Source organism: Balaenoptera acutorostrata, chromosome 10 (assembly GCF_949987535.1).
Source record: "Balaenoptera acutorostrata chromosome 10, mBalAcu1.1, whole genome shotgun sequence".
NCBI lineage: Eukaryota > Metazoa > Chordata > Mammalia > Artiodactyla > Balaenopteridae > Balaenoptera > Balaenoptera acutorostrata.
The window spans coordinates 32092837-32116965 of record NC_080073.1 but is presented as its reverse complement, the minus strand read 5'-3'; the positions used below and the strand labels follow the sequence as shown (position 1 = coordinate 32116965).

General features: G+C 40.4%; 1 protein-coding gene across 5 annotated transcripts in view; it reads right to left on the bottom strand.

Moving 5' to 3' along the window:
- The window catches only part of DENND6A (DENN domain containing 6A), a 54141-nt gene extending 32131 nt beyond the window's left edge, over positions 1 to 22010 (bottom strand). For all 5 annotated transcript variants that reach the window (XR_009009481.1, XM_057554647.1, XM_057554649.1 and 2 more), the window contains exons 1-3: positions 21681 to 22010; positions 7554 to 7592; positions 7411 to 7453 (exon numbers count right to left, since the gene is read on the bottom strand). Coding sequence is in view for 4 of the 5 variants with exons in the window: in XM_057554647.1 (XP_057410630.1) it covers positions 7411 to 7453; positions 7554 to 7592; positions 21681 to 21917 (319 nt within the window). In the remaining variant the exon portion in view is untranslated. The remainder of the gene's footprint in view (positions 1 to 7410; positions 7454 to 7553; positions 7593 to 21680) is intronic.
- Positions 22011 to 24129: the final 2119 nt, after the last annotated feature.

The following is a 24129-nucleotide window of genomic DNA, read 5'->3' as shown; positions in this document are numbered from 1 at the left end:
ACAAACTAAGCAAAACTAACAAAAAAAGGCAGATTCACAGATATAGAGAACTAATGGGTGGTTACCAGTGGCGGAGGGGCAGGGAATATAGGGGTGGAGGAGTGGGGGGTACAAACTACTGGGTGTGAGATAGGCTACAAGGATTATTGTACAACACAGGGAATATAGCCATTATTTTGCAATAACTGTAAATGGAAGGCAAACCTCAAAAATTATATTTTAAAAATTTTAATAAAAAGAAAAAAATTGAAAAAAAAAATGAATCAAGATAGTGGCTACCTTAGGCGAGGGGGAGGGAAATACTGTTTGGGAAGAGACATGAGGGGGCTTTTGTGGTGTTGGCAAAGTTCTATTTCTTGACCTTATATGTGTTTTATATTTCACAATGAGAATTAAAAAAAAAAAAAAACATAGCAGACTCAGGAAGAGCCCAAGTAATAGACTTACTATTTTAATCATTTTAATTATAAAGTTTTTAAACTTCAATCATTTTAGCAAACCTCTTAAAATATTACCTGAACTGTCAGGCAATAATTACAAAAAACTGTAAATACTCTAAAAAGTGAAAGACACAAGAAGTAGCCTGTCACTCAAATTCTTCCCAGTTACTGTATTTAGAACTAATGAGATTATATTAAATACAAAATGTGCTCAAGATTTTATTACACACAGAAGTACTTATATTTCTTTAGCACATCAAGTTCTCAAAAAGGAAGCAGAAACTTGATATTATGCTTAAGTTTTTAAAAAAGCAACTCAGTACATATACCTAAATGCAATTATAGAAACTAGTATTTCTTTGGTGGAGGAGGGAAGAAACAAAGGAGACTGGAGGGTGAGTCAGTTCAGTTTCTTTACTTGTCATAGCAGATGGTTCAAAATAAGGAAAACACATGAGACCTGAGATAATGGAAAATACTCCTAGCATTGTTTTAGTTCAACAGATTTATATAAAGATGGTTCAGTTTTTCTCTTCAGAAGACAGAAAGATCCACTGAGAAGTACACACTAATTTCTCTGAGACACTTAGCAAGATGTAGCAGAAAAAATGCAATGGATTTTAAGAAAGATGTACGGCCTCTGGAAAATGTAAGGAATGCTGAGCTTTGTGGAAAGAAAGTAATGAAGCTCCCATAGCCTTAAATCCCAACCCACCCCAGGCTCCACTCCCAAACCATGGGCATGCTGTAAGAACTTTGTGATGACCAGCTGTACCTGCAAGCTGTACAGAACTGGTCAGGGAGCTAGTTCACCAAGTCAAAAAGGCTTTAACCATAGTGTCTTTGTGAAGTGAGGTAAATGGTTCCCATTTTATGTTTCAGAAGTCTGTTCCCTCACACACAAAAGGTTACTAAAGAAAAACCAACTCTTTATCTGGGTAGACCTTTGTTCTCCATCCTGACCTCACTATTAACAGGATAGGAAAAGAGGTGTTACGGATTGGCAACCAGGTTATTTACATTTGTCTTGCAGAAAATGATACCTGTGGAGGGCAGGGCAATCCTGATAACCTACAACCTCATCAAAAATAAATCTACCTTGCTAGTATGACCCATCCAATTTGCCTATTTAACAGGAGAGTGCACCTCTACATAAGCAGTATAATGATTACATATGAAAGATGGTTAAAGGACTGTGCACATGAGGGAAAGGTTATAATCTGAGGAAAAAGGAACCACAGTCAATGGGATTTAGTCCCAGGTCCATCAATAATTAGCCTTCTAAAAGTCACTTAGCCTAAGGTTCTCAATTTCCGTGTGAACAAAAGTTAAGGGGCATCATAAGATAATCTCTCAAGTCACTTCCAGCAGTAATATGCAATAATTCTAAAATAAATCTCCACAACTGACCTACGATTGCACTGAATTCCAAGTATCTTACCCACCGTATTCACTAAGAAAACTAAAGACCTATAAAGATCCAAAAAGACCTAAAAGTTATGCTACGTGCACAATAGCTTTCTAATTATTAACAAAAAAAAAAGGTAAAAAGCTTTAATGGAAATTATTTTTTCTTCATATAAATCAATGTATAAAGATGAATTTATACAAATTTTAAGATTAAATGACAGCTCTCCAAAGAAAATACACCTTCACGTGTATTCTTGACTAAGAACCACATAAACTCTTTCCCTGATAAAGCAGCAGGGATTAAGCAAACAGCAAATTTGCTCAGCAAATCCCCACAGCTTGAGGAAAAGTTCCACTTTAATTAATCTAAGATAATCTTTATGAGCCCAGAAAACAGAACTAATAACCCGACACTTTTTAAACGAAGAAAATTCCTGTAACCTTCCCCCAACATCCTTTTCCAAACAACTAAGTTCTTACAACAGAAATCAAACAGAATCCCAGGTCAAAATTATTTTCATTATTTTGTCTGCTTTCAGAAGTGATTTTCCCCCCTTTCAATACATGAATTGAGCACCAATTTCACTGAATGCTCACTCTGTGGCAGGCACTGTCCTAAACACTTTAGATACATTAACTCATTTGGTCTTCATGCTTCTCACGTAGGTCCTATTATTAGTCCTGTTTGTGAGGAGGAAACCAAGGCACAGAAAAGTTATGTAATCACCCAAAGAAATAAATCTGCTAAATGGCAGAGCAAGAATTTGAGCCCACGACGTCTGACTCTGGAGCTGGTGCTCTTGACCATTACATCATACTGGCTCTTTCAAGTCAAAATGGACTTCAAAAACACCACTTCCACTAATATGAAATATCCAGAATAGGTAAATCCATAGAGACAGAAAGTAGACAGGTGGTTGCTGAGGGGGAGAGGTGGGTAGGAGGAAACTGGAGCAGGAAGTTTCTTTTTCGGTGATGAAAATTTTCTAAAATTGACTTCGGTAATAGTTGCACAACTCTGAATATTCTAATAATCACTGAATTGTACATTTTACATGGGTGAATTATATCTCAATAAAACTGTTTTTTTTTTTTAAATGCTATGTCACTGCCAACTGGAGCAGACCAAAAGCTTCTATTTTTCACTTAGAAAACGAAGTCCTGAAAAGCACCCCTCCAACTGAAGAGTTGCTGAACTCACCGGTTTCTGGGACACTCACTGTTTTCACGGCTCCTCCTATGCGAATGCCATGTGGTAAGCCACAGACAGCTCTCCTTCCATTTTAAAATTATCAAGGGCACAGATGATTTTATCCTTTACATCTGCCAATCAAACCAAGACTGCAAAGCTATAGATAAACGGAAGACACTTTCCTGTATCAAAAATATTACTTGAGGGGCTTCCCTGGTGGCCCAGTGGTTAAGAATCCACCTGCAAATGCAGGGGACACAGGTTCGAGCCCTGGTCCGGGAAGATCCCACATGCCGCCGAGCACCTAAGCCTATGCACCACAACTACTGAGCCTGCACTCTAGAGCCTGCGAGCCACAACTACTGAGCCCGTGTGCCACAACTACTGAAGCCCGTGTGCCTAGAGCCCATGCTCTGCAACAAGAGAGGCCATGACAATGAGAAGCCCATGCGCTGCAATGAAGAGTAGCCCCCGCTCGCCAGTAGAGAAAGCCCACGTGCAGCAACAAAGACCCAACACAGTCAAAAATAAAAACAAATAAATTTACTTAAAAAAATTTACTTGAGATTTAAGGGAAAAAAAGCTTAAATATTGCTTCTAAAGGGAAAAGACAACTTCAGACTATTTTTTTTATATTTATTTATTTGGCTGTGTCAGGTCTTAGTTGTGGCAGGCGGGCTCCTTAGTTGCGGCTCATGGGCTCCTTAGTTGCAGCTCACCAGCTCCTTAGTTGCAGCATGAGAACTCTTAGTTATGGCATGCACGTGGGATCTAGTTCCTGGACCCGGGATTGAGCCTGGGCCCCCTGCATTGCGAACACAAAGTCTTAACCACTGCGCCACCAGGGAAGACCCTTGATGAGTTTTGTTTTTGTTTTTGTTTTCTTAATAAATTTATTTATTTGTGGCAGCGTTGGGTCTTCGTTGCTGCACACAGGCTTTCTCTAGTTGCAGCGAGCGGAAGCTGCTCTTCGTTGCAGTGCACAGGCTTCTCAGTGCGGTGGCTTGTCTTTGTTGCAGAGCACGGGCTCTAGGTGCATGGGCTTTAGTAGTTATGGCACACGGGCTCAGAAGTTGTGGCTCGTGGGCTCAGTAGTTGTGGCTCGTGGGCTCTAGAGCGCAGGTTCAGTATTTGTGGCGCATGGGCTTAGTTGCTCCACAGCATGTGAGATCTTCCTGGACCAGGGCTCAAACCCGTGTCTCCTGCATTGGCAGGTAGATTCTTAACCACTGTGCCACCAGGGAAGTCCCAGAGTATTTTTATATTAGAGGAAAACTGCTACAGAACAGTTCAGAGTGAGACTAAAATAAAACATGAGACCTTAAGAGCTAGCCCCATCCCTGGCCTTCAGCTCTGTGTAGTCACCCTCTCTGTGATTAGAGTTGGAAATGCTGAGAAGCAGGAGTTTAGACCAGGGCTTCTCAAAGTGTAGTCCAGAGAGTGATGCGAGTCCACAAACTCTTGTTACAATACATGACAAAATAAATACCCAAATTGAGAATACACACTTAGAAACCCTTATAGCAATTTGATATTGCCATGACAAATTTGGGCTTTTATTTTATATTCTTTGGTTTTTCTCCCTTTCATTTTTCTAATAATTCATGTATACAGCATTTTATAAAAGCACTGGCCCACAACCGATTGGAAATTCTTAAAACACCCAAATGGCCCTTCAACACAGATGAGTGTGAGAAGCACTCCTTTCAACCACTGGGAAGTGTAAAGTACATGACGACGTTCCAGCTGTCTACATAGAAAAAAATCTGTTGAGACAAATATCATGTGCACATCTAATCCATCCAGAACAAGGATTAATATCTCCCTCGGATTCATCATCACTTGAAACTCTCTCTACTAATGCTAAGTTTTCTCTCTGGCCATGTTTAGAGCATAGTGATTATGGTCCTTGGGTACCCACCACAGCTTAAGACTCAGGAATGCATATGTCCAGATGATATTAATGGTAAATAACGAGAAAAATATCTGACAAATATTTATTAGAGAGAAAACATTCTTTAAACTTAGGCTCCTAAAGATAAAAGCCATTCAAATGGAACAAAAAACTGAAAGCTAAAAACAAACAAGATAAAACTTTTTTCTAAAGTCACAGTATCTAAGGTGTGTGTGGGTAGGGGGTGGAGGAAGTGGAGGACTGGCAAATCCTCCCATTGGGAATCCCAAAAGTATTCTTCTTTATCTGTATAACTTACCATAGAGTCTAAATGTTGTTTACTTTTTTTAAGTGTGCACTGTGGAAACAAAAGCTAGATTATGATTCTTTCCTAAAGACTGCTCTACTGCACCTTCTGTAACAATAAAGCTATCTTGGGAAAAATTAAATCCATTTCAAAGTTGGCATAGTACTAATTCCAACTTCCATTTAATGAACACATAAGTGAAACAAACTATTTGGATAATCACAATTGAGAACAGTGATCTCAAATATATATAAATGCATAGTCTCTTCCTGTCTAGATTAATATTCATCCATTAAGATGGCCAGGTGTCTATTTTTAAGATCTTTTGTTGACTTTACTTCTAAGTACCAACCATACTTTGAATAAAATGAACCACACTTCCTTTGATATGCAGCTTATAAAAAAGGCATTACAAAACATCTGTAGATCATTCAAATGCCTAAAATACTGAACAAATTGGTTTTTTTTTTTTTGGCCCCATGGAGTCCTAACCCCTAGACTGCCAGGGAATTCCCTGAACAAATGCTCATTTACACAAATTTACACTTGAGTTTAACTTCCAATAAGAAAATGACTCATACAGAGACTAACTACAAAACTAGAAATAAAAAAGACTATCAGACATCATACAATTAACTTCTTAGTCTTGATGCTCATGTAGAGAGCTGAAAGGGAGAGAGCCTTGAAAACCAGCCATAACCTGAAAAAGAAGAGTGTGCAGTATAATCACATGAAGTCAGTTCATCCTGTAATCCATACAACTCACCTGACCTTGAGTCATGGAAGTCCAATCCAATACTCACTACAATCAGAACCACATGTGTGCACTTTGTAAGGCAAATGTTATCCGAAATAAGGGGAGATCCTATAAGACCGCTGTATCATTATCTCGTTAACAGGCAAAACATGTGAAAAGATTCCAATAATTCCAGGTCAAAACAAAAGCCGTCCCGGGATCGCTCAAAGTCATCTTTTTAACTAAATCTTTTTTTTTTTTTTAATTCATTAAGTTTTCTTTTTTTTTTTTTTAATTTATTTATTTATTTTTGGCTGTGTTGGGTCTTCGTTTCTGTGCAAGGGCTTTCTCTAGTTGCGGTGAGCGGGGGCCACTCTTCATCGCGGTGCGCGGTCCTCTTACTGTCGCGGCCTCTCCCGTTGCGGAGCACAGGCTCCAGACGCGCAGGCTCAGTAGTTGTGGCTCACGGGCTTAGTTGCTCCGTGGCATGTGGGATCTTCCCAGCCCAGGGCTCGAACGTGTTCCCTGCATTGGCAGGCAGATTCTTAACCACTGCGCCACCAGGGAAGCCCCTTTTTTTTTTTTTTAAACATATTTCATGAAAACTGAGTTCCAAAACTATAGGAAAAAATTCTGGAAGCATTTATAAGGAAAAGAGAAAATGCTTTAAAAAGCTAAAATGTCAAGTCTCCCAAAGCAGATTATCTAAACTAAATTAACAGTATATTAGAAGTAACCACAAAAGGAAAGGGAACTGAAGTGCCTTTGCTTCATAGGGTTCTAAATGTGTGGTCTAAGAAGTTAAGTGTTCTGGTCACTGTAAGCCTGAAAAATTATTTTCAAAGTGAAACACAAAAGGTAACCTGAAAGATATCAACTTATAGGACCACACAAAGGAAGAACTTGAAGGAAACCAGCAAAACCAAGCTTAATAATAATAGCAAACACTTATAAAGTACTTTCTATACCCAAGCACTATTCCAAATGCTTTATATATACTAACTCACATAAACTATTGCAAATAATTGATGGCCATGCTTTATAACCATGTTTACCCTGATTTTTTTTTAAATCCCTGCTTTTACAGAGTTCTTGGCAAGCTCCCAAATCCTAAACTAAAAGAAAACTGCTTAATATAAATCCTCAAACATACCAGCGTTGATGATTTTCAATCTCTTCATTATTTCAACAGTTTATTGCTCCATGATGTTTTACCTCATTACAAGATAACAGTTATTTTAAAAGTTGAACCAACTAAAATAAGTAAGACATGACTAGGATCATAGAAGAAGGAATCAAAATCACTAATCTGTTAGGATGAAATTGAGTTTGCATTCTACTATGTTATTTCAATTAATTTTCATATATTAAGAGTATAATCAGTATTCTCAGTATAAAATTCAACAGAAACACCACATGGAAAATAGTTACCTGAATTTGAATCTGGAAAAGACAAATAGCAAATATTGGTTTTCTGAAAAAGAAAACAAAAACTATATATGCTGACATATATACACCAATAAAAACAAACAGAAATAAAACAGTAAACTATATAGAGCAATATTTTTACTTACTTCTTTATCAGTAAGTTTGGAATGTTGAGGATAAATTACCTGGGAGAAGAAGAGTTAAATTTTGTTAGACACATATATGGAGTATATATTGTAAACATTAGCAGGTACTTCTAAAATACTAGTCGGCTATGATCAAATTGGTTTAAGAAACAGTTCACAAATTTAACAATGAAACACAGGAGAAGCTGGGAGAATTGAGTAGGATTTACATTTGGCAAAAAGTTTTGACTCAAAGTTATCTCTAAAAATTGGTGAAATTTTGAGTTATCAAGAATAATTTGGGACTTTCTTGGTGGCGCAGTGCTTAGGACTCTGCGCTCCCAATGCAGGGGGCCCACCCGGGTTTGATCCCTAGTCAGAGAACTAGATCCCACAAGCATGCCGCAACTAAGAGTTTGCATGCCACAACTAGGGAGTCCGTGAGCTGCAACTAAGGAGCCTGCGTGCCTCAACTAGGAAGCCCATGTGCCGCAACTAGGGAGCCGGTGAGCCACAACTAAGGAGCCCTCGAGCCGCAACTAAAGGAGCCTGCCTGCCACAAGTAAGGAACCCATGTGCTGCAAATAGGACCCAGCGCAACCAAATAAATAAATAAATAAATATTTTTAAAAAAAGAATAATTTACCAATTGAATTGCTAATAACTCAAAGTTTTTTGAGTCTTTTCTTTGGAAGCCTAAAATCTAAAGAGAACTCTATCTATAAGCTGGTAGCTACTTCAAGAAATAATAATTTTCAATTGATTCCAAGAAGTAATACAAATTACTAACTACTTATTAAAAGAAAAGTGAAAAGGAAAACATAATCATCTGCAATTTAAGAAATCTCAAAGGCCATCTTCCCACCATAAAGCCTATCCTATTTTCCTCCAATCCCTTTAAATAGTCATAGCACTTCCTGCAGTGACCCAGCCACCTTCTGAGGGAAATTCCTGCCCCACAGCCCCACAAAGGAAGCAAGACTAGGCCAGCACAGCTCCTGTCAGAACAAGCACTAGTACACACCAGACCCAAGGGCACCCGCTCTACAGGCCAATCAACCAAGTGCCCAGATGGGGCTGGGTATGAAAATTCTGCCCAAGAGAATACCAGTGCTCAAGTGGGCCAGTACAGATTCTCTCGGGAATGTGAAGAAGAGATGGGATTCGGAGCAGCAGGTTAGCTAGTGGCTGGTAACCAAAAAGAGAGGAAACAACACAAAGTATAGCGGAACTGCATTAATACTAGGTTGCTAATAGGATCCATGGCTTCCCAGTTCTGGAAGAATCCATGAGTTCTTCTATTCCCCAGAGTTGCCCAGGAGCCTGAAAATCTTACATTTCCAGAAATAACATACAGTAATAGCACATTATAAACTGTATTAAGGTGGTTTCACATATATATATTTTTTTTTTCTTTTTTTTTATGGCTGTGTTGGGTCTTCGTTTCTGTGCGAGGGCTTTCTCTAGTTGCGGCAAGCGGGGACCACTCTTCATTGCGGTGCGCGGGCCTCTCACTATCGCAGCCTCTCTTGTTGCGGAGCACAGGCTCCAGATGCGCAGGCTCAGTAATTGTGGCTCACGGGCCCAGTTGCTCCGTGGCATGTGGGATCTTCCCAGACCAGGGCTCAAACCCGTGTCCCCTGCATTGGCAGGCAGATTCTCAACCACTGCACCACCAGGGAAGCCCGGTTTCACATATTTATTTCATTTATTTAGTTCTCACAATAATAGACAAGGCTAGTAGTGGTATCCCCACTTTACATATAAGAAAACTAAGGTAAGAAAAAAGATGGGGAGAATTCACATTACTCACCATCTTCTAGAGTTTTTAATTTTCACAACTCTGTCAATTCTTCACATCTTTACAGAAGAGGGGACAAGTTCACAGTAGTTAAATAACTCTCCCGAAATTTAGCATCTAGTAAGTACCGGAACCAGGACTTGAACTTAGGTCTGTCTGATTCCAAAGTACACAAGCCACCATTCCTCACTCCACCCATAGTAGCAATCATTAACACACAATCACAGCCCACTTCCTCCCCTAGCCAGCATGTGGCATATAATCCTTCTCAATTCAGGAGTATGAGGAGGGTCTACAGAGCTGGTATTGTTACATGAAAACCACCCAGCACTCCTGGAATAGAGAATGACACCAAAGCCAATATTCACTCTACTTTGCTTTGTATCCCATGTTCTGACCAACCTGACTTAACCTCTGTCTCCACAATTCATGAAGGCAAGAAGCTGGTCTGTTTTGTTCAACAGTCTATCTTCACACCTAGAACAGTTTCTGGTGCATAGTAGACACTAAAAAAATATTTCTTCAATCAGTGGACATACTCTCAGATTAGCTCTATTAAACAACTCAGTATTTAGTAATATGTAATTCTTCTTTAAGTGTACATATATCTTCCTTGCTTCACCTTGAGACCATTTTACTTTGTTACCTTTAAAGGAGAAATGGCAAAGATCCTACATGCCGCAACTAAAACCCGGCACAGCCGAGTAAATAAATAAATAAATAAATATTAAAATAAATAAATAAAAATAAAGGAGAAATGGCAAACTTATAACCTATTTAGCCATATTCATGAAAATCTCTTTACATCTAAGTTAACCTGGAGTTTGCTGGTCTAAAACATATTGAGAAGTTTATTGGCCTGTAACAGCTTAATCTTAGACTCTAAATTCACTTCTATGTGAATGCCCTTCAAATTTTTATTTCCTCAAATTAAAATACCAACTTAAAAGCAAATATACAAAATTCCATTTTTTATTACATAAAGATATCAACCATGGTTCATCTGGTCATTGGTTTCCTAAGGTTTAAAATACTAGCAAGACAGTATAGAAAAAAATGTTGGTATGTTTTACCCATATATATGAGTACCTTAAATATATATATATAAAAAGTGTGTGTGTATATATGTGTACATATGCATGTATTTAAGGGGCTTATATATGCTCTATATATTTAAATAAGTTAAAAGGATATAAAAACTACAGAACCTATCAAGTCTGTCTTTTAGGGAACTCCCTGGTGGCCCAGTGGTTTGGACTCCACACTTCCAATGCAGGGGGCCCGGGTTCGATCCCTGGTCAGGGAACCAGGATCCCACAAGCCACACAGCGCAGCCCAAAAAAAAACCCACAAAAAAACAGTTTGCCTTTTAAAAACTCTTGACTGTGGGACTTCCCTGGTGGCACAAGAATCCGCTTGCCAATGCAGGGGACACAGGTTCAATCCCTGGTCCGGGAAGACCCCACATGCCACGGAGCAACTAAGCCCATGCGCCACAACTACTGAGCCTGCGCTCTAGAGCCCGTGAGCCACAACTACTGAGTCCACACGCCACAACTACTGAAGCCCATGCGCTCTAGGGTCTGCATGCCGCAACTACTAAGCCCACGCGCTGCAACTATTGAAGCCACGCGCCTAGAGCCCGTGCTCTGCAACAAGAGAAGCCACCGCAATTAGAAGCCCACGCACCACAACGAAGAGTAGCCCCCGCTCACCACAACTAGAGAAAAGCCCGTGCGCAGCAATGAAGACCCAATGCAGCCAAAAATAAAATTAAAATTAAAAAAAAAAAAAGTAAAGTAAAAACTCTGATTGTACTACACTGTCAAATAGTATCTAGAATTTCATTTTAATGTACTCTGTTAGGACTACTCAGTGTTTTATTTTGGAACAAATATGATATTCAAAAAGAAACAATGCATATTTACATGCTACAGCTACTGAAATGGCCACACTGTACTTAAGATCAGAAAAATCAGAAAAATTCAGGGACTTCCCTGATGGTCCAGTGGTTAAGACTCCACACTTCCACTGCAGGGGCACATGTTTGATCCCTGGTTAGGGAACTAAGATCCTGATTGCTGCATGGGCAAAAGAAAAAAATAAACAAATGAAAATAGATTTTTAAAAAATAAAATAAAAAAGAAAAATTCATACTTAACTTTAAAAACCTCAATTCCCTATTTAAAAAACAAAAGAAAGAAAAGTAACCACTACCAAGTATCTAGAACTGCACAAATTGCCACAGTTACTAGATTACCTGTGTACATACTTTATTTTGTTAAAAAAAAAAAAGTTTAAATGTAAGTTTGGGCAATCACTGTTAGTTTAGTTTTAGTCAGTTAGCTCCTGATACCTATATGGGAAATAATCAACTGTGGATTAGCTCCAGTACCTGGAGATGCCTCTCACTTGAAGCTTCCTCTCTCCATAGCTCAAGTAAAGGCATCTCTGTTCCCCCAACCACTGGCATTCTGGGTGGCATTAAAGGGCGACAGAGAGCATCAACTAATGTCACTCCGGTTTTGTTACCTATGTTAAGATCTCTCATGTTACAGCAAATAAGGGAGAGGTGGCCAGGTAATAACCCAAGAGAAAAGTGAGTTTTATTTGATATAATTATTAAGGCCTAAAAATGATGACATATTTCACATCATGTTACAATAGAAAAAATGTGTCTCAGAAAAATATTAATATAGATACTGGAAAAGAGTATTACAAAATGTTTTAAATGGGTCTATTCAAAGGTACATCTCTCTACATACATCTACATCTCTCTAGCATTCCCAACTCAGTATGAAAATAATCATGGTCCCAGGAGGAGGAAAATTAGAAATACCAGCTAACTTACTGCCAGTATCATTTGGACATGGGAAAAATTCATGCCTGCCATACACCCAAGTTGTGTGTGAATGGGTGTCTACCTGATGCCACGTGACTCGGTGTCTGTCTCTACTGCATGACCCTGCCTGGTGTCCCAGGCCTGACAGAGACTACATTTCCCAAGAAACCTTGCCTTGATCTCCTACAGAAACATTAACTCACAAACAAACATCATCATAACCTTGGGGACTTCCCTGTTGGTGCAGTGGTTAAGAATCCGCCTGCCAATGCAGGGGACGTGGGTTCGAGCCCTGGTCCAGGAAGATCCGACATGCTGCGGAGCAACTAATCCCATGAGCCACAACTACTGGGCCTGCGTGCCACAACTACTGAAGCCCACGCACCTAGGGAGCCCGTGCTCCGCAGCAAGAGAAGCCACCGCAATGAGAAGCCTGCGCAATGAAGAGTAGCCCCTGCTCACCGCAACTAGAGAAAGCCTGCACACAGCAACGAAGACCCAACGCAGCCAAAAATAAATAAATAAATAAATATTTAAAAATAAAAATAATAAAAATGAAACTGAAATACTGTATTAAAAAAAAAAAGAATTCCAACTAATAAATGTAGAAGGAATAAGGAAAATAGCAAATCACTATTAGAACATCAGAGTAATAATAATTACTACAGGAAAGATCCACTTTTGGATGCTGAAATTAGCAAGCAAAGTTTGAGAAGATACTGCACAGTCTCAAAGTAGCTCCCACAAAATAAATATTTACTAATTATGAAGAGAAAAACAGTAAGTTCACAGTGGATAAATCTGGCAGACATCATTTTAACCAAGTGATCAAGGTTAAAATCACCAATAATAAGACATTTTAACAACGTGTACTCTTTGATATGATGCACTAAGAAGGGCACATCACGTCTGGGGTATTCTTCCCAATAATGCATAACCCCAGACCAATCATAGGAACACACCAGAAAAACCCAAATTGAGAGACATACTACAAAATATCTGACCAATATTCTTCCAAAGTGTCAAAGTCATGAAATATAAGAAAAGACTGAGGAACTTCCACAGATTGGAGAGGGAGTTATGACACCTGTATGCAATGCAGGAACCTGGATTGGATCCTGAAAAAAAGGACATTAATAGAAAAACTAGTGAAATTGAATAAACTCTGTTGCTCAGTACACAGTATCATGCCAATGTTATATTCTTAGATTTGATAATTGTACTGTTTATATAAAATGTTAACATTAAAGGAAGCTGAATGAATTACTTTCGTAACTCTAAAATTATCTCAAAATAAGGTTTCTAAAATTATCTCAAAATAAGGTGTTTAAAAAAGTAACACCTCTACTTCACATCATATTCAAAAAGTAACCCAAAGTGGATCAAAGACCTCAGTGTAAAAGCTAAAACTATAAAACTCTCAGAAGAAAATCTTTATGACTGTGGATTAGACAATGGTTTCTAAGCTATGATACCAAAAACACAAGCAACCATAAATAAATTGGACTTCATCAAAATTTAAAGCTTTTGCGCTTCAAAGAACACTACCAACTGACAAACTGCAGAATGGGAGAAAGTATTTGCAAATCATATATCTGATAAGGGTCTGGAGTACAGGATCTATAAAGAACTCTTATAATTCAACAATAAAAAGTCAAATAACCCAATTTTTAAATGGGCAAAGGATTTGATTTGACATTTCTCCAAACAAGATATACAAGAGGCCAATAAGCACATGAAAAGACGTTCAATGTCATTAGTTACTAGGGAAATACAAATAAAATTACAGTAAGATACCACCTCATACCTCTAGGATGGCTGTAATCAAAAGGACAAAGTGGTGGCAAGGATATGGAGAAATTAGAAGCCTCATACATTACTGATTAAAATGTGAAAATGAAGTCACATTGGAAAACCATTTAGTAGCTTCTCATAAAATTACACATGGAGGACTTCCCTGGTGGTAAAGTGGTTAAGAATCCGCCTGCCAATGCAGGGGACACGGGTTCGATCCCTGGTCCAGGAAGGTCCCACATACTACGGAACAACTAAGCCCGTGCACCACAACTACTGAGTCTGCTTTCTAGAGCCCAGGCACCACAACTACTGAGCCCCCATGCTGCAACTACTGAAGCCCGCGAGCCTAGAGCCGGTGCTCCACAATAAGAGAAGCCACTGCAATGAGAAGCCCACTCACTGCAACGAAGAGTATCCCCTGCTCGCTGCAACTAGAGAAAGCCCCTGCACAGCAACAATGACCCAAAGCAGCCAAAAAAAAAAAAAAAAAAAAAAAAAAAAAATTAAACATGGAGTTACCATATGACCCAGCAATTTCACTCCTAGGTATACATCCAAGAGAAGTGAAAAGCATACATCCACACAAAAACTTGTACACGAACGTTCATAACAGCATTATTCATCATAGCCAAAAAGTGGAAATAATCCAAATTTTCATCAAATGATGAATGGATAAACAAAATGTGATGTACCCGGACTTCCCTGGTGGCGCAGTGGTTAAGAATCCCCCTGCTAAGGCAGGGGACACGGGTTCGAGCCCTGGTCTGGGAAGATCCCACATGCCGCAGAGCAGCTAAGCCCGTGCACCACAACTACTGAGCCCACGCGCCACAACTACTGAAGCCCACGCGCCTAGAGCCTGTGCTCCACAAGAGAAGCCATCACAATGAGAAGCCCGCACACCGCAACTAAGAGTAGCCCCCACTCGCCGCAACTAGAGAAAGCCCGCGCGCAGCAACAAAGACCCAACACAGCCAAAAATAAATAAATAAATAAAAAAATAAACATAAAAAAATGTGATGTATCCATATAATGATATAAAACTCAACCATATAAAGGAATGAAGTACCAATACATACTACAACATGGATGAATCTTGAAAACATACTAAGAGAAAGAAGCCAGACACAAAAGGCCACATGTTGTATGATTCCATTAATATGAAATATACAGAAAAGGAGACTCCATAGAGACAAAGTAGATAAGTGGTTGCCAGGAGCTGGAGGGGAAAGGAGAATGGGTCATGACTGAAAGAGGATGTAAGGGAAGTTTGGGGGCAGTAATAATATTGCTTCTTGATCTCTATGGTAGTGACATGGTATACTCACTTTTCCAAAATTCATCAAAATACAGATTTAGGATTTGTGCACTTTTCTACATGTGTGTTACACTTCAATGAAAATGTTACTTACTTTAAAAGTGGAAAAAATGGCCTGAAATCACAGTATCCTCAAGCCTAAGATTCCCGCTTGCTCAAGACTGAAGTTAAATTATGCTACTAGAAAACTTGATCAGTTTGAAAATGGAATGGACGGTAAAGCATTTCTCAAAAAAAAGTAAAGTTTAGGTACAGTTTTCCATGTTTCACATCATTCATCACAGTAAGTACAAAAACATAAAGTACTTGTGAAAGAACTAACTAGACAGGAGAACATCCCAGATTATCTCCAGATTATATAATTTCATAACTGAATCAGAGATTAGTAACACCAAGGAAGCTTCTGTAGAATCTGGGAGCCTAAGAAGCTCAAGAGGTCACTAAGGTATTAAACCTCAAATCATAGAACTACATCAAGCTACCACAAAGTACTACTATTTCACAAGGAAATTTAAAGGTCATTATTAGTACCCTGCAAATCCTATCCTAACAGTCACTGTTGAACGATCTACCTTCCATGCTAGACTGCAAACTCAACGAAGGAAGAGATAATCAAGGCTTTATCTCCAGAACATACCATTGTCTGGATATGGTAGTTGCCCAGTAAATATCTGAATAGATGGTTCAATGAGACAGTATAGCAGCATGCAATTATACACGCCCATTTCGATTAAAACAGTGAACATGCTGAGGATCAAACACTGAGGCTATGGGTCACCCAGAAGAGAGGAAGAAACAAGAAAACCTTTCACACAACTGCCTTTATCCTTGTCAGAAAAATAAACAGAAACTTTGTTAAGATAAAGAAAACTGTGCTGACTACTCCAGGTTCCACCCTGTTAGGGGATAAGGGGGAATAAACAGGCAGTGACTCAACAAAAAACAGAAGTGGGAAAAAAAGGGGAGTCAATTCTGCTACCTGCTCTTTTAAAAATGGCATAAGTTCGCCTTCACCCAAAAGCAGGGCTTTATCTTCAATCTGTTAGAAAAAAAGTAGGGGGGGATCAGTAATGAAATGATTAGAAATTGTCCTGCTTTTTATAGATAATTTAACTGGCTTGAAATTGTTTCCACCAAAGAGGTGAAATACAAACTATGTACATATACATATATGTATGTACACATATATGTACATACAAATAGGCTATGTCATGGACTATCAGCAAAGTGAAACCTAATAAACTTGATTCCCAGAAAGTGCTTTAAGTACTTGTGACTGACACAAGTTTAGCTTGGATGATTCACATCCAAAGCTGTGTATTTTTTTAAATAAATTTAAGGCAAAATAATAGGAGTGAGAGAATAGCCAAGATAGTCCCACACTGATTATTGAATGTGCAAGGACACTAATTATAAAAAAGGGGCTAGGGACTTCCCTGGTAGCGCAGTGGTTAAGAATCCACCTGTCAATTCAGGGGACACGGGTTCGATCCCTGGTCCAGGAAGCTTTCACATGCCACGGAGCAATTAAGCCTGTGCGCCACAACTACTGAGCCTGCGCTCTAGAGCCCGTGAGCCACAACTACTGAGCCCACATGCCACAACTACTGAGCCCGCGTGTCACAGCTACTGAAGCCCGAACTCCTAGAGCCAGTGCTCCGCAACAAGAGAAGCCACTGCAATGAGAAGCCCGCGCACCTCAAAAAAGAGTAGCCCCCGCTCGCTGCAACTAGAGAAAGCCCGCACGCAGCAACGAAGACCCAATGCAGCCAAAAATAAAAAAATAAAACAAAATTTAAAAAATATTTTTAAAAAGGGGGGCTAACGTATTGGGCATGCATTAAATGGCAGATATTAATTTTTACATGCTTTATCTCACTTAGTACCTCCAACAACGCTCAGGATGTTATTTTGCCATTTTATAATTGAGGAAAATGAAACTCAGAGAACTAAAGAAACTGGTCAAAAATCGGACAATGAGCATATGTTCAACACCCCAAAGCTTGTACTCTTTTTACTAGATTGATATTCTGTCCAAAAAGTTGATAGGTCATAGCCTTCAACAGGGGGAAAGCCACCAATGATTTCTCGAGTCTTATAAAATTGGGGTGGGGGCTGGAGAGGTTCAAGAGGTAATCTCAAATTACAGATGTGTCACCTCCTATGATGTTCTGTGAGTTCCATGAGTTCACATGATTTAAAGGCTCTCAAAAAATGAAGACCATCTCTAAGGAAGTGTGTAGAGGTGGCAAACAACTCTTCACACTATGAAGAAAAAAAGAAACTACTAAGTATCCAAATTTGGGAAAATGGTTAAATAAATTATGGTCCATACAAAAACCTTTATGAGGACTCTTTAACGATATGGCAAATTGTTTATGAGAATGCTTATCAGTAATGGCAGACTCTTACAGCAGACCTATTTGGGAGACTGCTGCCCAGACCATGCTTTCAAGTCTCCCCTCCTTTTGCAGGGGTGAGCCTAAGTGGCCACTACGGTTACTGAAACACTGTCTCCTTACCACAACTGACTGAACAAAAGGGAGCACCTGACCCATGCTGAACCAATCAGATACTCTAGTATTTGAATTAAGCTTCTGCCTGGTTCCAGAATACAAAAGTAGAAGTTTGGCTAATATCAGTACCGTGGAAACCCAAAGTCAAGTGAAATGGGGGAGCAGAAATTGAGACCCTTGCAGAGGAAACCAGCCTCAGCACAGAGAATAGAACAGACATGCAAAGAGAAGCAGAGACAAAAGACCACACAGCTCCACAAAGACAAAGGCAAAAGTCTGGGGCTTTCCAAATCCCATGAGGTTCAACCCTGCTTCCTGCAACTGGTTCCAAAAGATTCCTTACAATCAATTTCTCTTCAATTTGAGAGGATTTCTGTTCTTAACAATCAAACTAATCCTTGACAGATACAAAATTATATAAAGAAAAAAAGCATTAACAAAAATGCCAAGTATTAATCTCCTAATATAATTATGAGTGATGTTTTCTAGTGTTTATAATTCCCTTTCCTGCCAAGTTTTCAACAATGAACATATTATTACTCAATGAGGAAAAAAAAACCCCTGGAATGAGGCAATTCTGGATTCAGATAATTAATTAAGGCTTTACTATAAAATCAGGTAATATCACAGAGCTGGAAGTGACATAGAGTATATAAAATTCAGAGGATTTCAAACCTTGTTCCAGAGGACCCTTAGTGTCACTGTGGTGATGCCAGAGCCATCTCAGGGGAAAAGAAAGAAGCTGAGCACACCTCCTGTAGTCAACACCTTTTGCAGTCTCTTCCCAGCTCACAAGACCCCCTTCACTGTCCCCTTCGTCTAGGACAGGGTCCCCAACAGACATTTTATGCAACACAGACCACTCCTCCAACCACTCAGGTCTTCAGCTGATTATAGCAGAGCGAGAATCTGCTCCAAACCAGGCCTGAGTACCTTCCTCTGGTGTTTGGAATGAGAATGACATTCACTCTCTTCATTGAAGTGGCTGAAAAGGGCAACTTCGCCAGAAAGATCACAGAAGCAGAGAAGTAACTTTAAAGGAGAGCATGAAGCATGAACAAAATCCATAAAACATGAAGCATAAACAAGAGGCTTCCCTGGTTCTGGGCTCTAGCCATTTTCTGGAAGTCCCTCTAGGTTTGTACCTTGGACATCTTGAAACACCTCTGTGGCCTTACAGCAAATGTGCCTTTTCTCCTTCAGCTATAGCTTAGTTTCTGTCGTCCACAACCAAATATATACACACAGGTGCCATTTCAACCAGATTAGCCACTGAGGTCCATCTGATTTTCATCTAACCAGAAAAAAAAGTTCCCCTACTTTACAAAGAATACTGATTCTAGTACTTCAACTTCATTTTTCTAGTGAGAAAACTAAGGTCCAAAGGCCTCATCTTCACAAAGCAAAAGTTAGGGGTTCTCTTCATTGAAAATGAAAAAGAGAATTTCAGTGCTTCCCAAATACAGACTTACCTAGGTCTTACTGAGTCCAAGGCACTGTTCCAAATGCTTCATCAACATTAACTTACCTAACCCTCACAACAGTGCCATGATAAAGGCACTGTTATCCTGTCACAGAGGAGCATGAGGCTCAGATGAGCTAAGTAACGTACCCCAAGTCACACAGATTCAAGCCTAGGCGGTTTAGCTCTAGAGTCTGAGTTCTTGGTCGATATTCTACATTATCTCTTTAGTAGGGATTTAAGCTTAAATAAGTGACATTGTTTATGCATTTAAAATTTGCAAATGGTACTTTCTATCATGGCAGAACTGACTTAAGTCTCTCTCAAGCCTAAGACTAAATGACTGCATTTCTGATAACACAACTGAGTTGGAGGATATACTGTCCAAACTTAGTTTTTAACCTATTTAATTAACTTCCCTTCTGAATCCCTATGGTTGTGCATTATAGGAAGTAGGGTGGGGCTATTATGTCATTTCTCCAACATGATTCTATACTTACCTTCTTGCCCCATTACAGCCACCCCTCCTGTCCATTTTTGGCCTGGATATGGCCGTATTACAAAAGTGAAGTATATTTTCAACTATTTTGTTATATAAATTATTAATTTGTATTCCTTTTTCTTCATTTTAAAAGTGGCAATATTCTACATTTCTCAGGAAAACAAAACAAAATTAAATTGTGTTGCCTCTCAATGTGTTTATCTTTCTTGGGATCCTTTATTAGGGTATCTTCCCCACCCTCACCCTACACTTTCTAAAATCAGTGATTCTTCACCTGAGGACAATGCAACAGAAAGTCCATAAATGACCCCAGATAGTCAATGGAAGCATATACATGATTTTGTATTACCATTTTCCTAAGGGAGAGAGTTCATGAAGTTCATAACTTATCTGCATTCTGGACCTTTTAAAAATGTGAAGAACCAAAGACCTAAAGAAAACTCTGTGCAGTAGCATATACTACGGGAAATGAAATTCAAAATAGTCTCAGTGATTCACATTTTTGTAGCACCTCAAGACTTGCTAAGTATTGTTTATTAGGTCAGACAAAAACATACACGTTATAAAGAATGCCCAAATGGTCAGAGTCCAAAAGCATCTCCTTTAACTATTCAAAAATGTAATCGACTACAACAACTCAATCCTATGCTTTCTGATTAAATCGTATTTTGCTGCACATAGAGCTTCAGGTTAATATGTCAGTGTAAATGATAGATGACATAAATCTCTTCTTCACAGTCTTTGGGAAGTGTTGTTTCCATCTCAAAGTACTGTTCATGTATTCACTCACTCTATCAATTTTTTATTGAACACTGTCACGTGCCAGGCACTGCATTTAGCCCTATCTGCTGGTGTGATTAATCCTTGGTTCTCCTCTAAATTGTAGTCTTACTCTATAAATATAGGTTAGAGTATATCTTTCATATACGTCTGCCCAGCAACCAAGATAATGCCTAAATCTTAGTGGAAAATTGAAGTGTATTGAGCTGTGTAATGATAAAACACAGAGAAGACAGGCTGAACACACACTCCGCATTAAGAAATACCTCCCTGGCCAATTTTCATAGCCCACTCATGCCACTAAAGTCAGAATGAGATGATTCATTAAAATCTGTCATTGCCACCAAAACAAACAAATCTTCTAAACATAGGTCCTTCTGACTCTGACTACGTTTTTCTTGGCTACATAAAGACAAGCAATCTCTTACACTACAAAAGGAACCCTAAATAATGTCAAGATTACAAGGCCTTTCAACAAGGCGCTATAAAAATGGAAAACTTGACAAATTCACAAGCGAACGATTTTCCTTATGTTCATCTTGCTATGAGCTTTCAGGCCGTCTCAGAAGCAACATCAAGAAATAACAGAGATGAGGAACAAAAGGAGGAAAAGGAGAATACCCCTGCTGAGACAAGCATTTCGGCTCAGGCTGAGTGGAATGCTCTGAGAGTCGCTGCAAATGACCAAAACAATCCATGAGTCTAAAAAAAGTTGGTTGTGTGAGGTTTGGCTGTTATAGTTCACCATGTCAGGGGCATTGTTTGCTTCTTGAAAAAGTCCCAAACATCCTGCCTGCAGTCTTCTCCGGGTGCCGCTAACCATTCTAGTTATTCCTGTGACACCGGGTTAAAAAAAAAGAAAAAGAAAAAGAAAAAGGAAACAGGGCCATCAACAAGTATTTAGGAGGGGCCTAGAGAGAACTTTTCACCCTTAGCCACAGCCCACGATCCTCCCACGGGAACTGCTTCTGGACCGCAGCCCGGCAGACGGCGGAGGGGCTGCCGGCCACGCCCGGATGCGCAGCGGACAGGATCCAGGCCGGTCGGCCCGCGGGCCACAAGCTCTGCTGGGGCTGCCCCAGCGCGGGGACCGGGACGGGGCGCGGGGGCCAGGTGCGGCCGGGCCTCACCTCCACGGCTTGGCCCAGCTCCAGGTCGAAGCCCACCACACACACGCAATGCAGCCAGGCTGAGAAGCCGTCCCAGCGCAGCAGGCCCCGGCTGCGGCCCTCGTCCTCTTCAACGTCCTCTGGCGCGTCTCCCGCCGCCACCACGGCCGGCACCTCGCGTTCCTCGTCCGCTGCCCCCGCCTCATCCAACAGCCCGCGGGAGCCGGGCCCCGAGCCTGCCAGGCCCCGCAGAGCCATCCGCCGCCCCCTGGCTGTTTGCGCCGCCTCCACTGCGGACCGCGCCACAGAGCGCGCTCGGCTCCGCGCAGACGCAGCCGCAGCTGCCGCAGCCGCGGGGGACGGGCTCGGCCGGGGCGGGGACGCGGCCCATGTGACCCTGGGAGCCCGGCTCTCCATGGGTCCTCCTGTACCGCCTCCCGGAGTGGAAGACGTCGCGCAGGCCCGTGACTGGGATTGTGAAGCCTGCTCTAGAGCCTCCGTGCTTTAAAGCTCTTCAAGACTGAAGCAGTGAATCCTGGAATCCTCCTTCGCAGTCCAACGACCAGGGAATGAATTATTCTTGGAATGACACCGTTCATAATTATAAGGTATTATCAAATTGTTAGAACATAATGGTAACGGTGGCTAACATTTATTGAGCACTTACTTTGTGCCAGATGATGTGCCGAGCAAGTATTTGCAAACATTACTTCATTGAATCTAGTAGGTAGACATCATTGTATATTTCTTTTCAGGTAAACTGAGGTTCTGAGAGGTTATGTGACTAGCCAAGCAAGTATTAAAACTCTGATGCAGGCTTACAGTTCACTCAGGCAGTCTGCTGACAGGGATCTGTGCCTTCATTCAGCAGCTCCCTCTCCACCAAGCCCCCTCCCACCTTTCTTGGCCTGGTTGCCTGTGACTCACTCAGCACTCACCCATCTCCAGACCTTTCTGGAACACCTCTACAACAACCTGTGGATCACTTTCTCTCAGCAGGGGTCTAGTCTCAGGCAGCTTAGTATTCTTGGAGACCAGCGTTGGGCTGGGCACCCAGGAGGCACTTAGTCTATTGAATTGTTACTGATTATGGGTCCAGCGTGGTGCTACAGACTAGGATTTATTTAGCCCCTACTGTGCTGAGCATAAACTGCAAAGTGGAAGTAAATCAGAAACACACAATAATACCCCAATAGAAAAGTGAGTAAAAGACAATGAATAATAACTCACAATAAACGTGTTTTTAAAAAAGAGCACAGTATTCATGCTTTTACACACATTATCTTACCTAATCCTCCCAACAGCCAAAAAGGTAGGTCCTATTATTCTCATTTTACAGATAAGGGCCCCGAGGCTCCATGAGATGATGATAATGTCACAGCCAGTAGGTGGCAAAACAAAGACTTAAGCCCACATCTCTCTCACTGAACCTGAGCTCCTAAGCATTTTGCTACACCACCCAGTCAAATCTACCCTGTCTGACAAGCATTGTTCTATCCACATCCATAGGATTTTTATTTGAAGTAAGTGTTAGCATCTCTCTTTTCAAGGAGAGGGTCAAGCATCCTCAGACATCAGTAGTGATGTTTGCAAGAGACTTTCTTTAGGACATAAGATGAACTAGAGACAGCATAAAGTTAAGAGGCCAATTCTTTGGCCGAAGCTATCTGCCCTCCTACTCCAGAGAACCACTGTAGTTAAGAGAGAAAAAATATATTCTGCATTTAAGTAAGTCTCTAGACCTGCTATTAGGAAAAAACAGTAACAGTTTTTAGTATTGAAAACAGTATTAGAAAAAGCACTAGACAAGTGCTAGTGGATTTGGATTTTAGCACCTGCTCCATCCACAATCATGGTAGGCAAGCTGCTCCAAGACCCCGTTTCTGCATTGGTAAAATAGGAATGATCATTCTGGCCTACCTACATAACTGATTATGGGGAAGAGCCAAACTATTGCAACGTACACGTTTTACTGGACACTACCTCATTATTAATGATTAATGAGCTTTAAACACCAGTTGTTCCACAGGGCTGCTTCTTTGACATGTGGACAGACTGCCATTCCCTGAAATGCTGCTTTATAATTTTGGATTAAGAGTAATCTTTTCGGGCTTCCCTGGTGGCGCAGTGGTTGAGAATCTGCCTGCCAATGCAGGGGACACGGGTTCGAGCCCTGGTCTGGGAAGATCCCACATGCCACGGAGCAACTGGGCCCGTGAGCCACAATTACTGAGCCTGTGCGTCTGGAGCCTGTGCTCTGCAACAAGAGAGGCCGCGATGGTGAGAGGCCCGCGCACCGCGATGAAGAGTGGTCCCCACTTGCCGCAACTAGAGAAAGCCCTCGCACAGAAACGAAGACTCAACACAGTCATAAATAAATAAATAAATAAATAAAAAGAAAATGAATTTCTAAAAAAAAATAAAATAAAAAAAAAAAAAAGAGTAATCTTTTCAAAATGTAATATCCTGA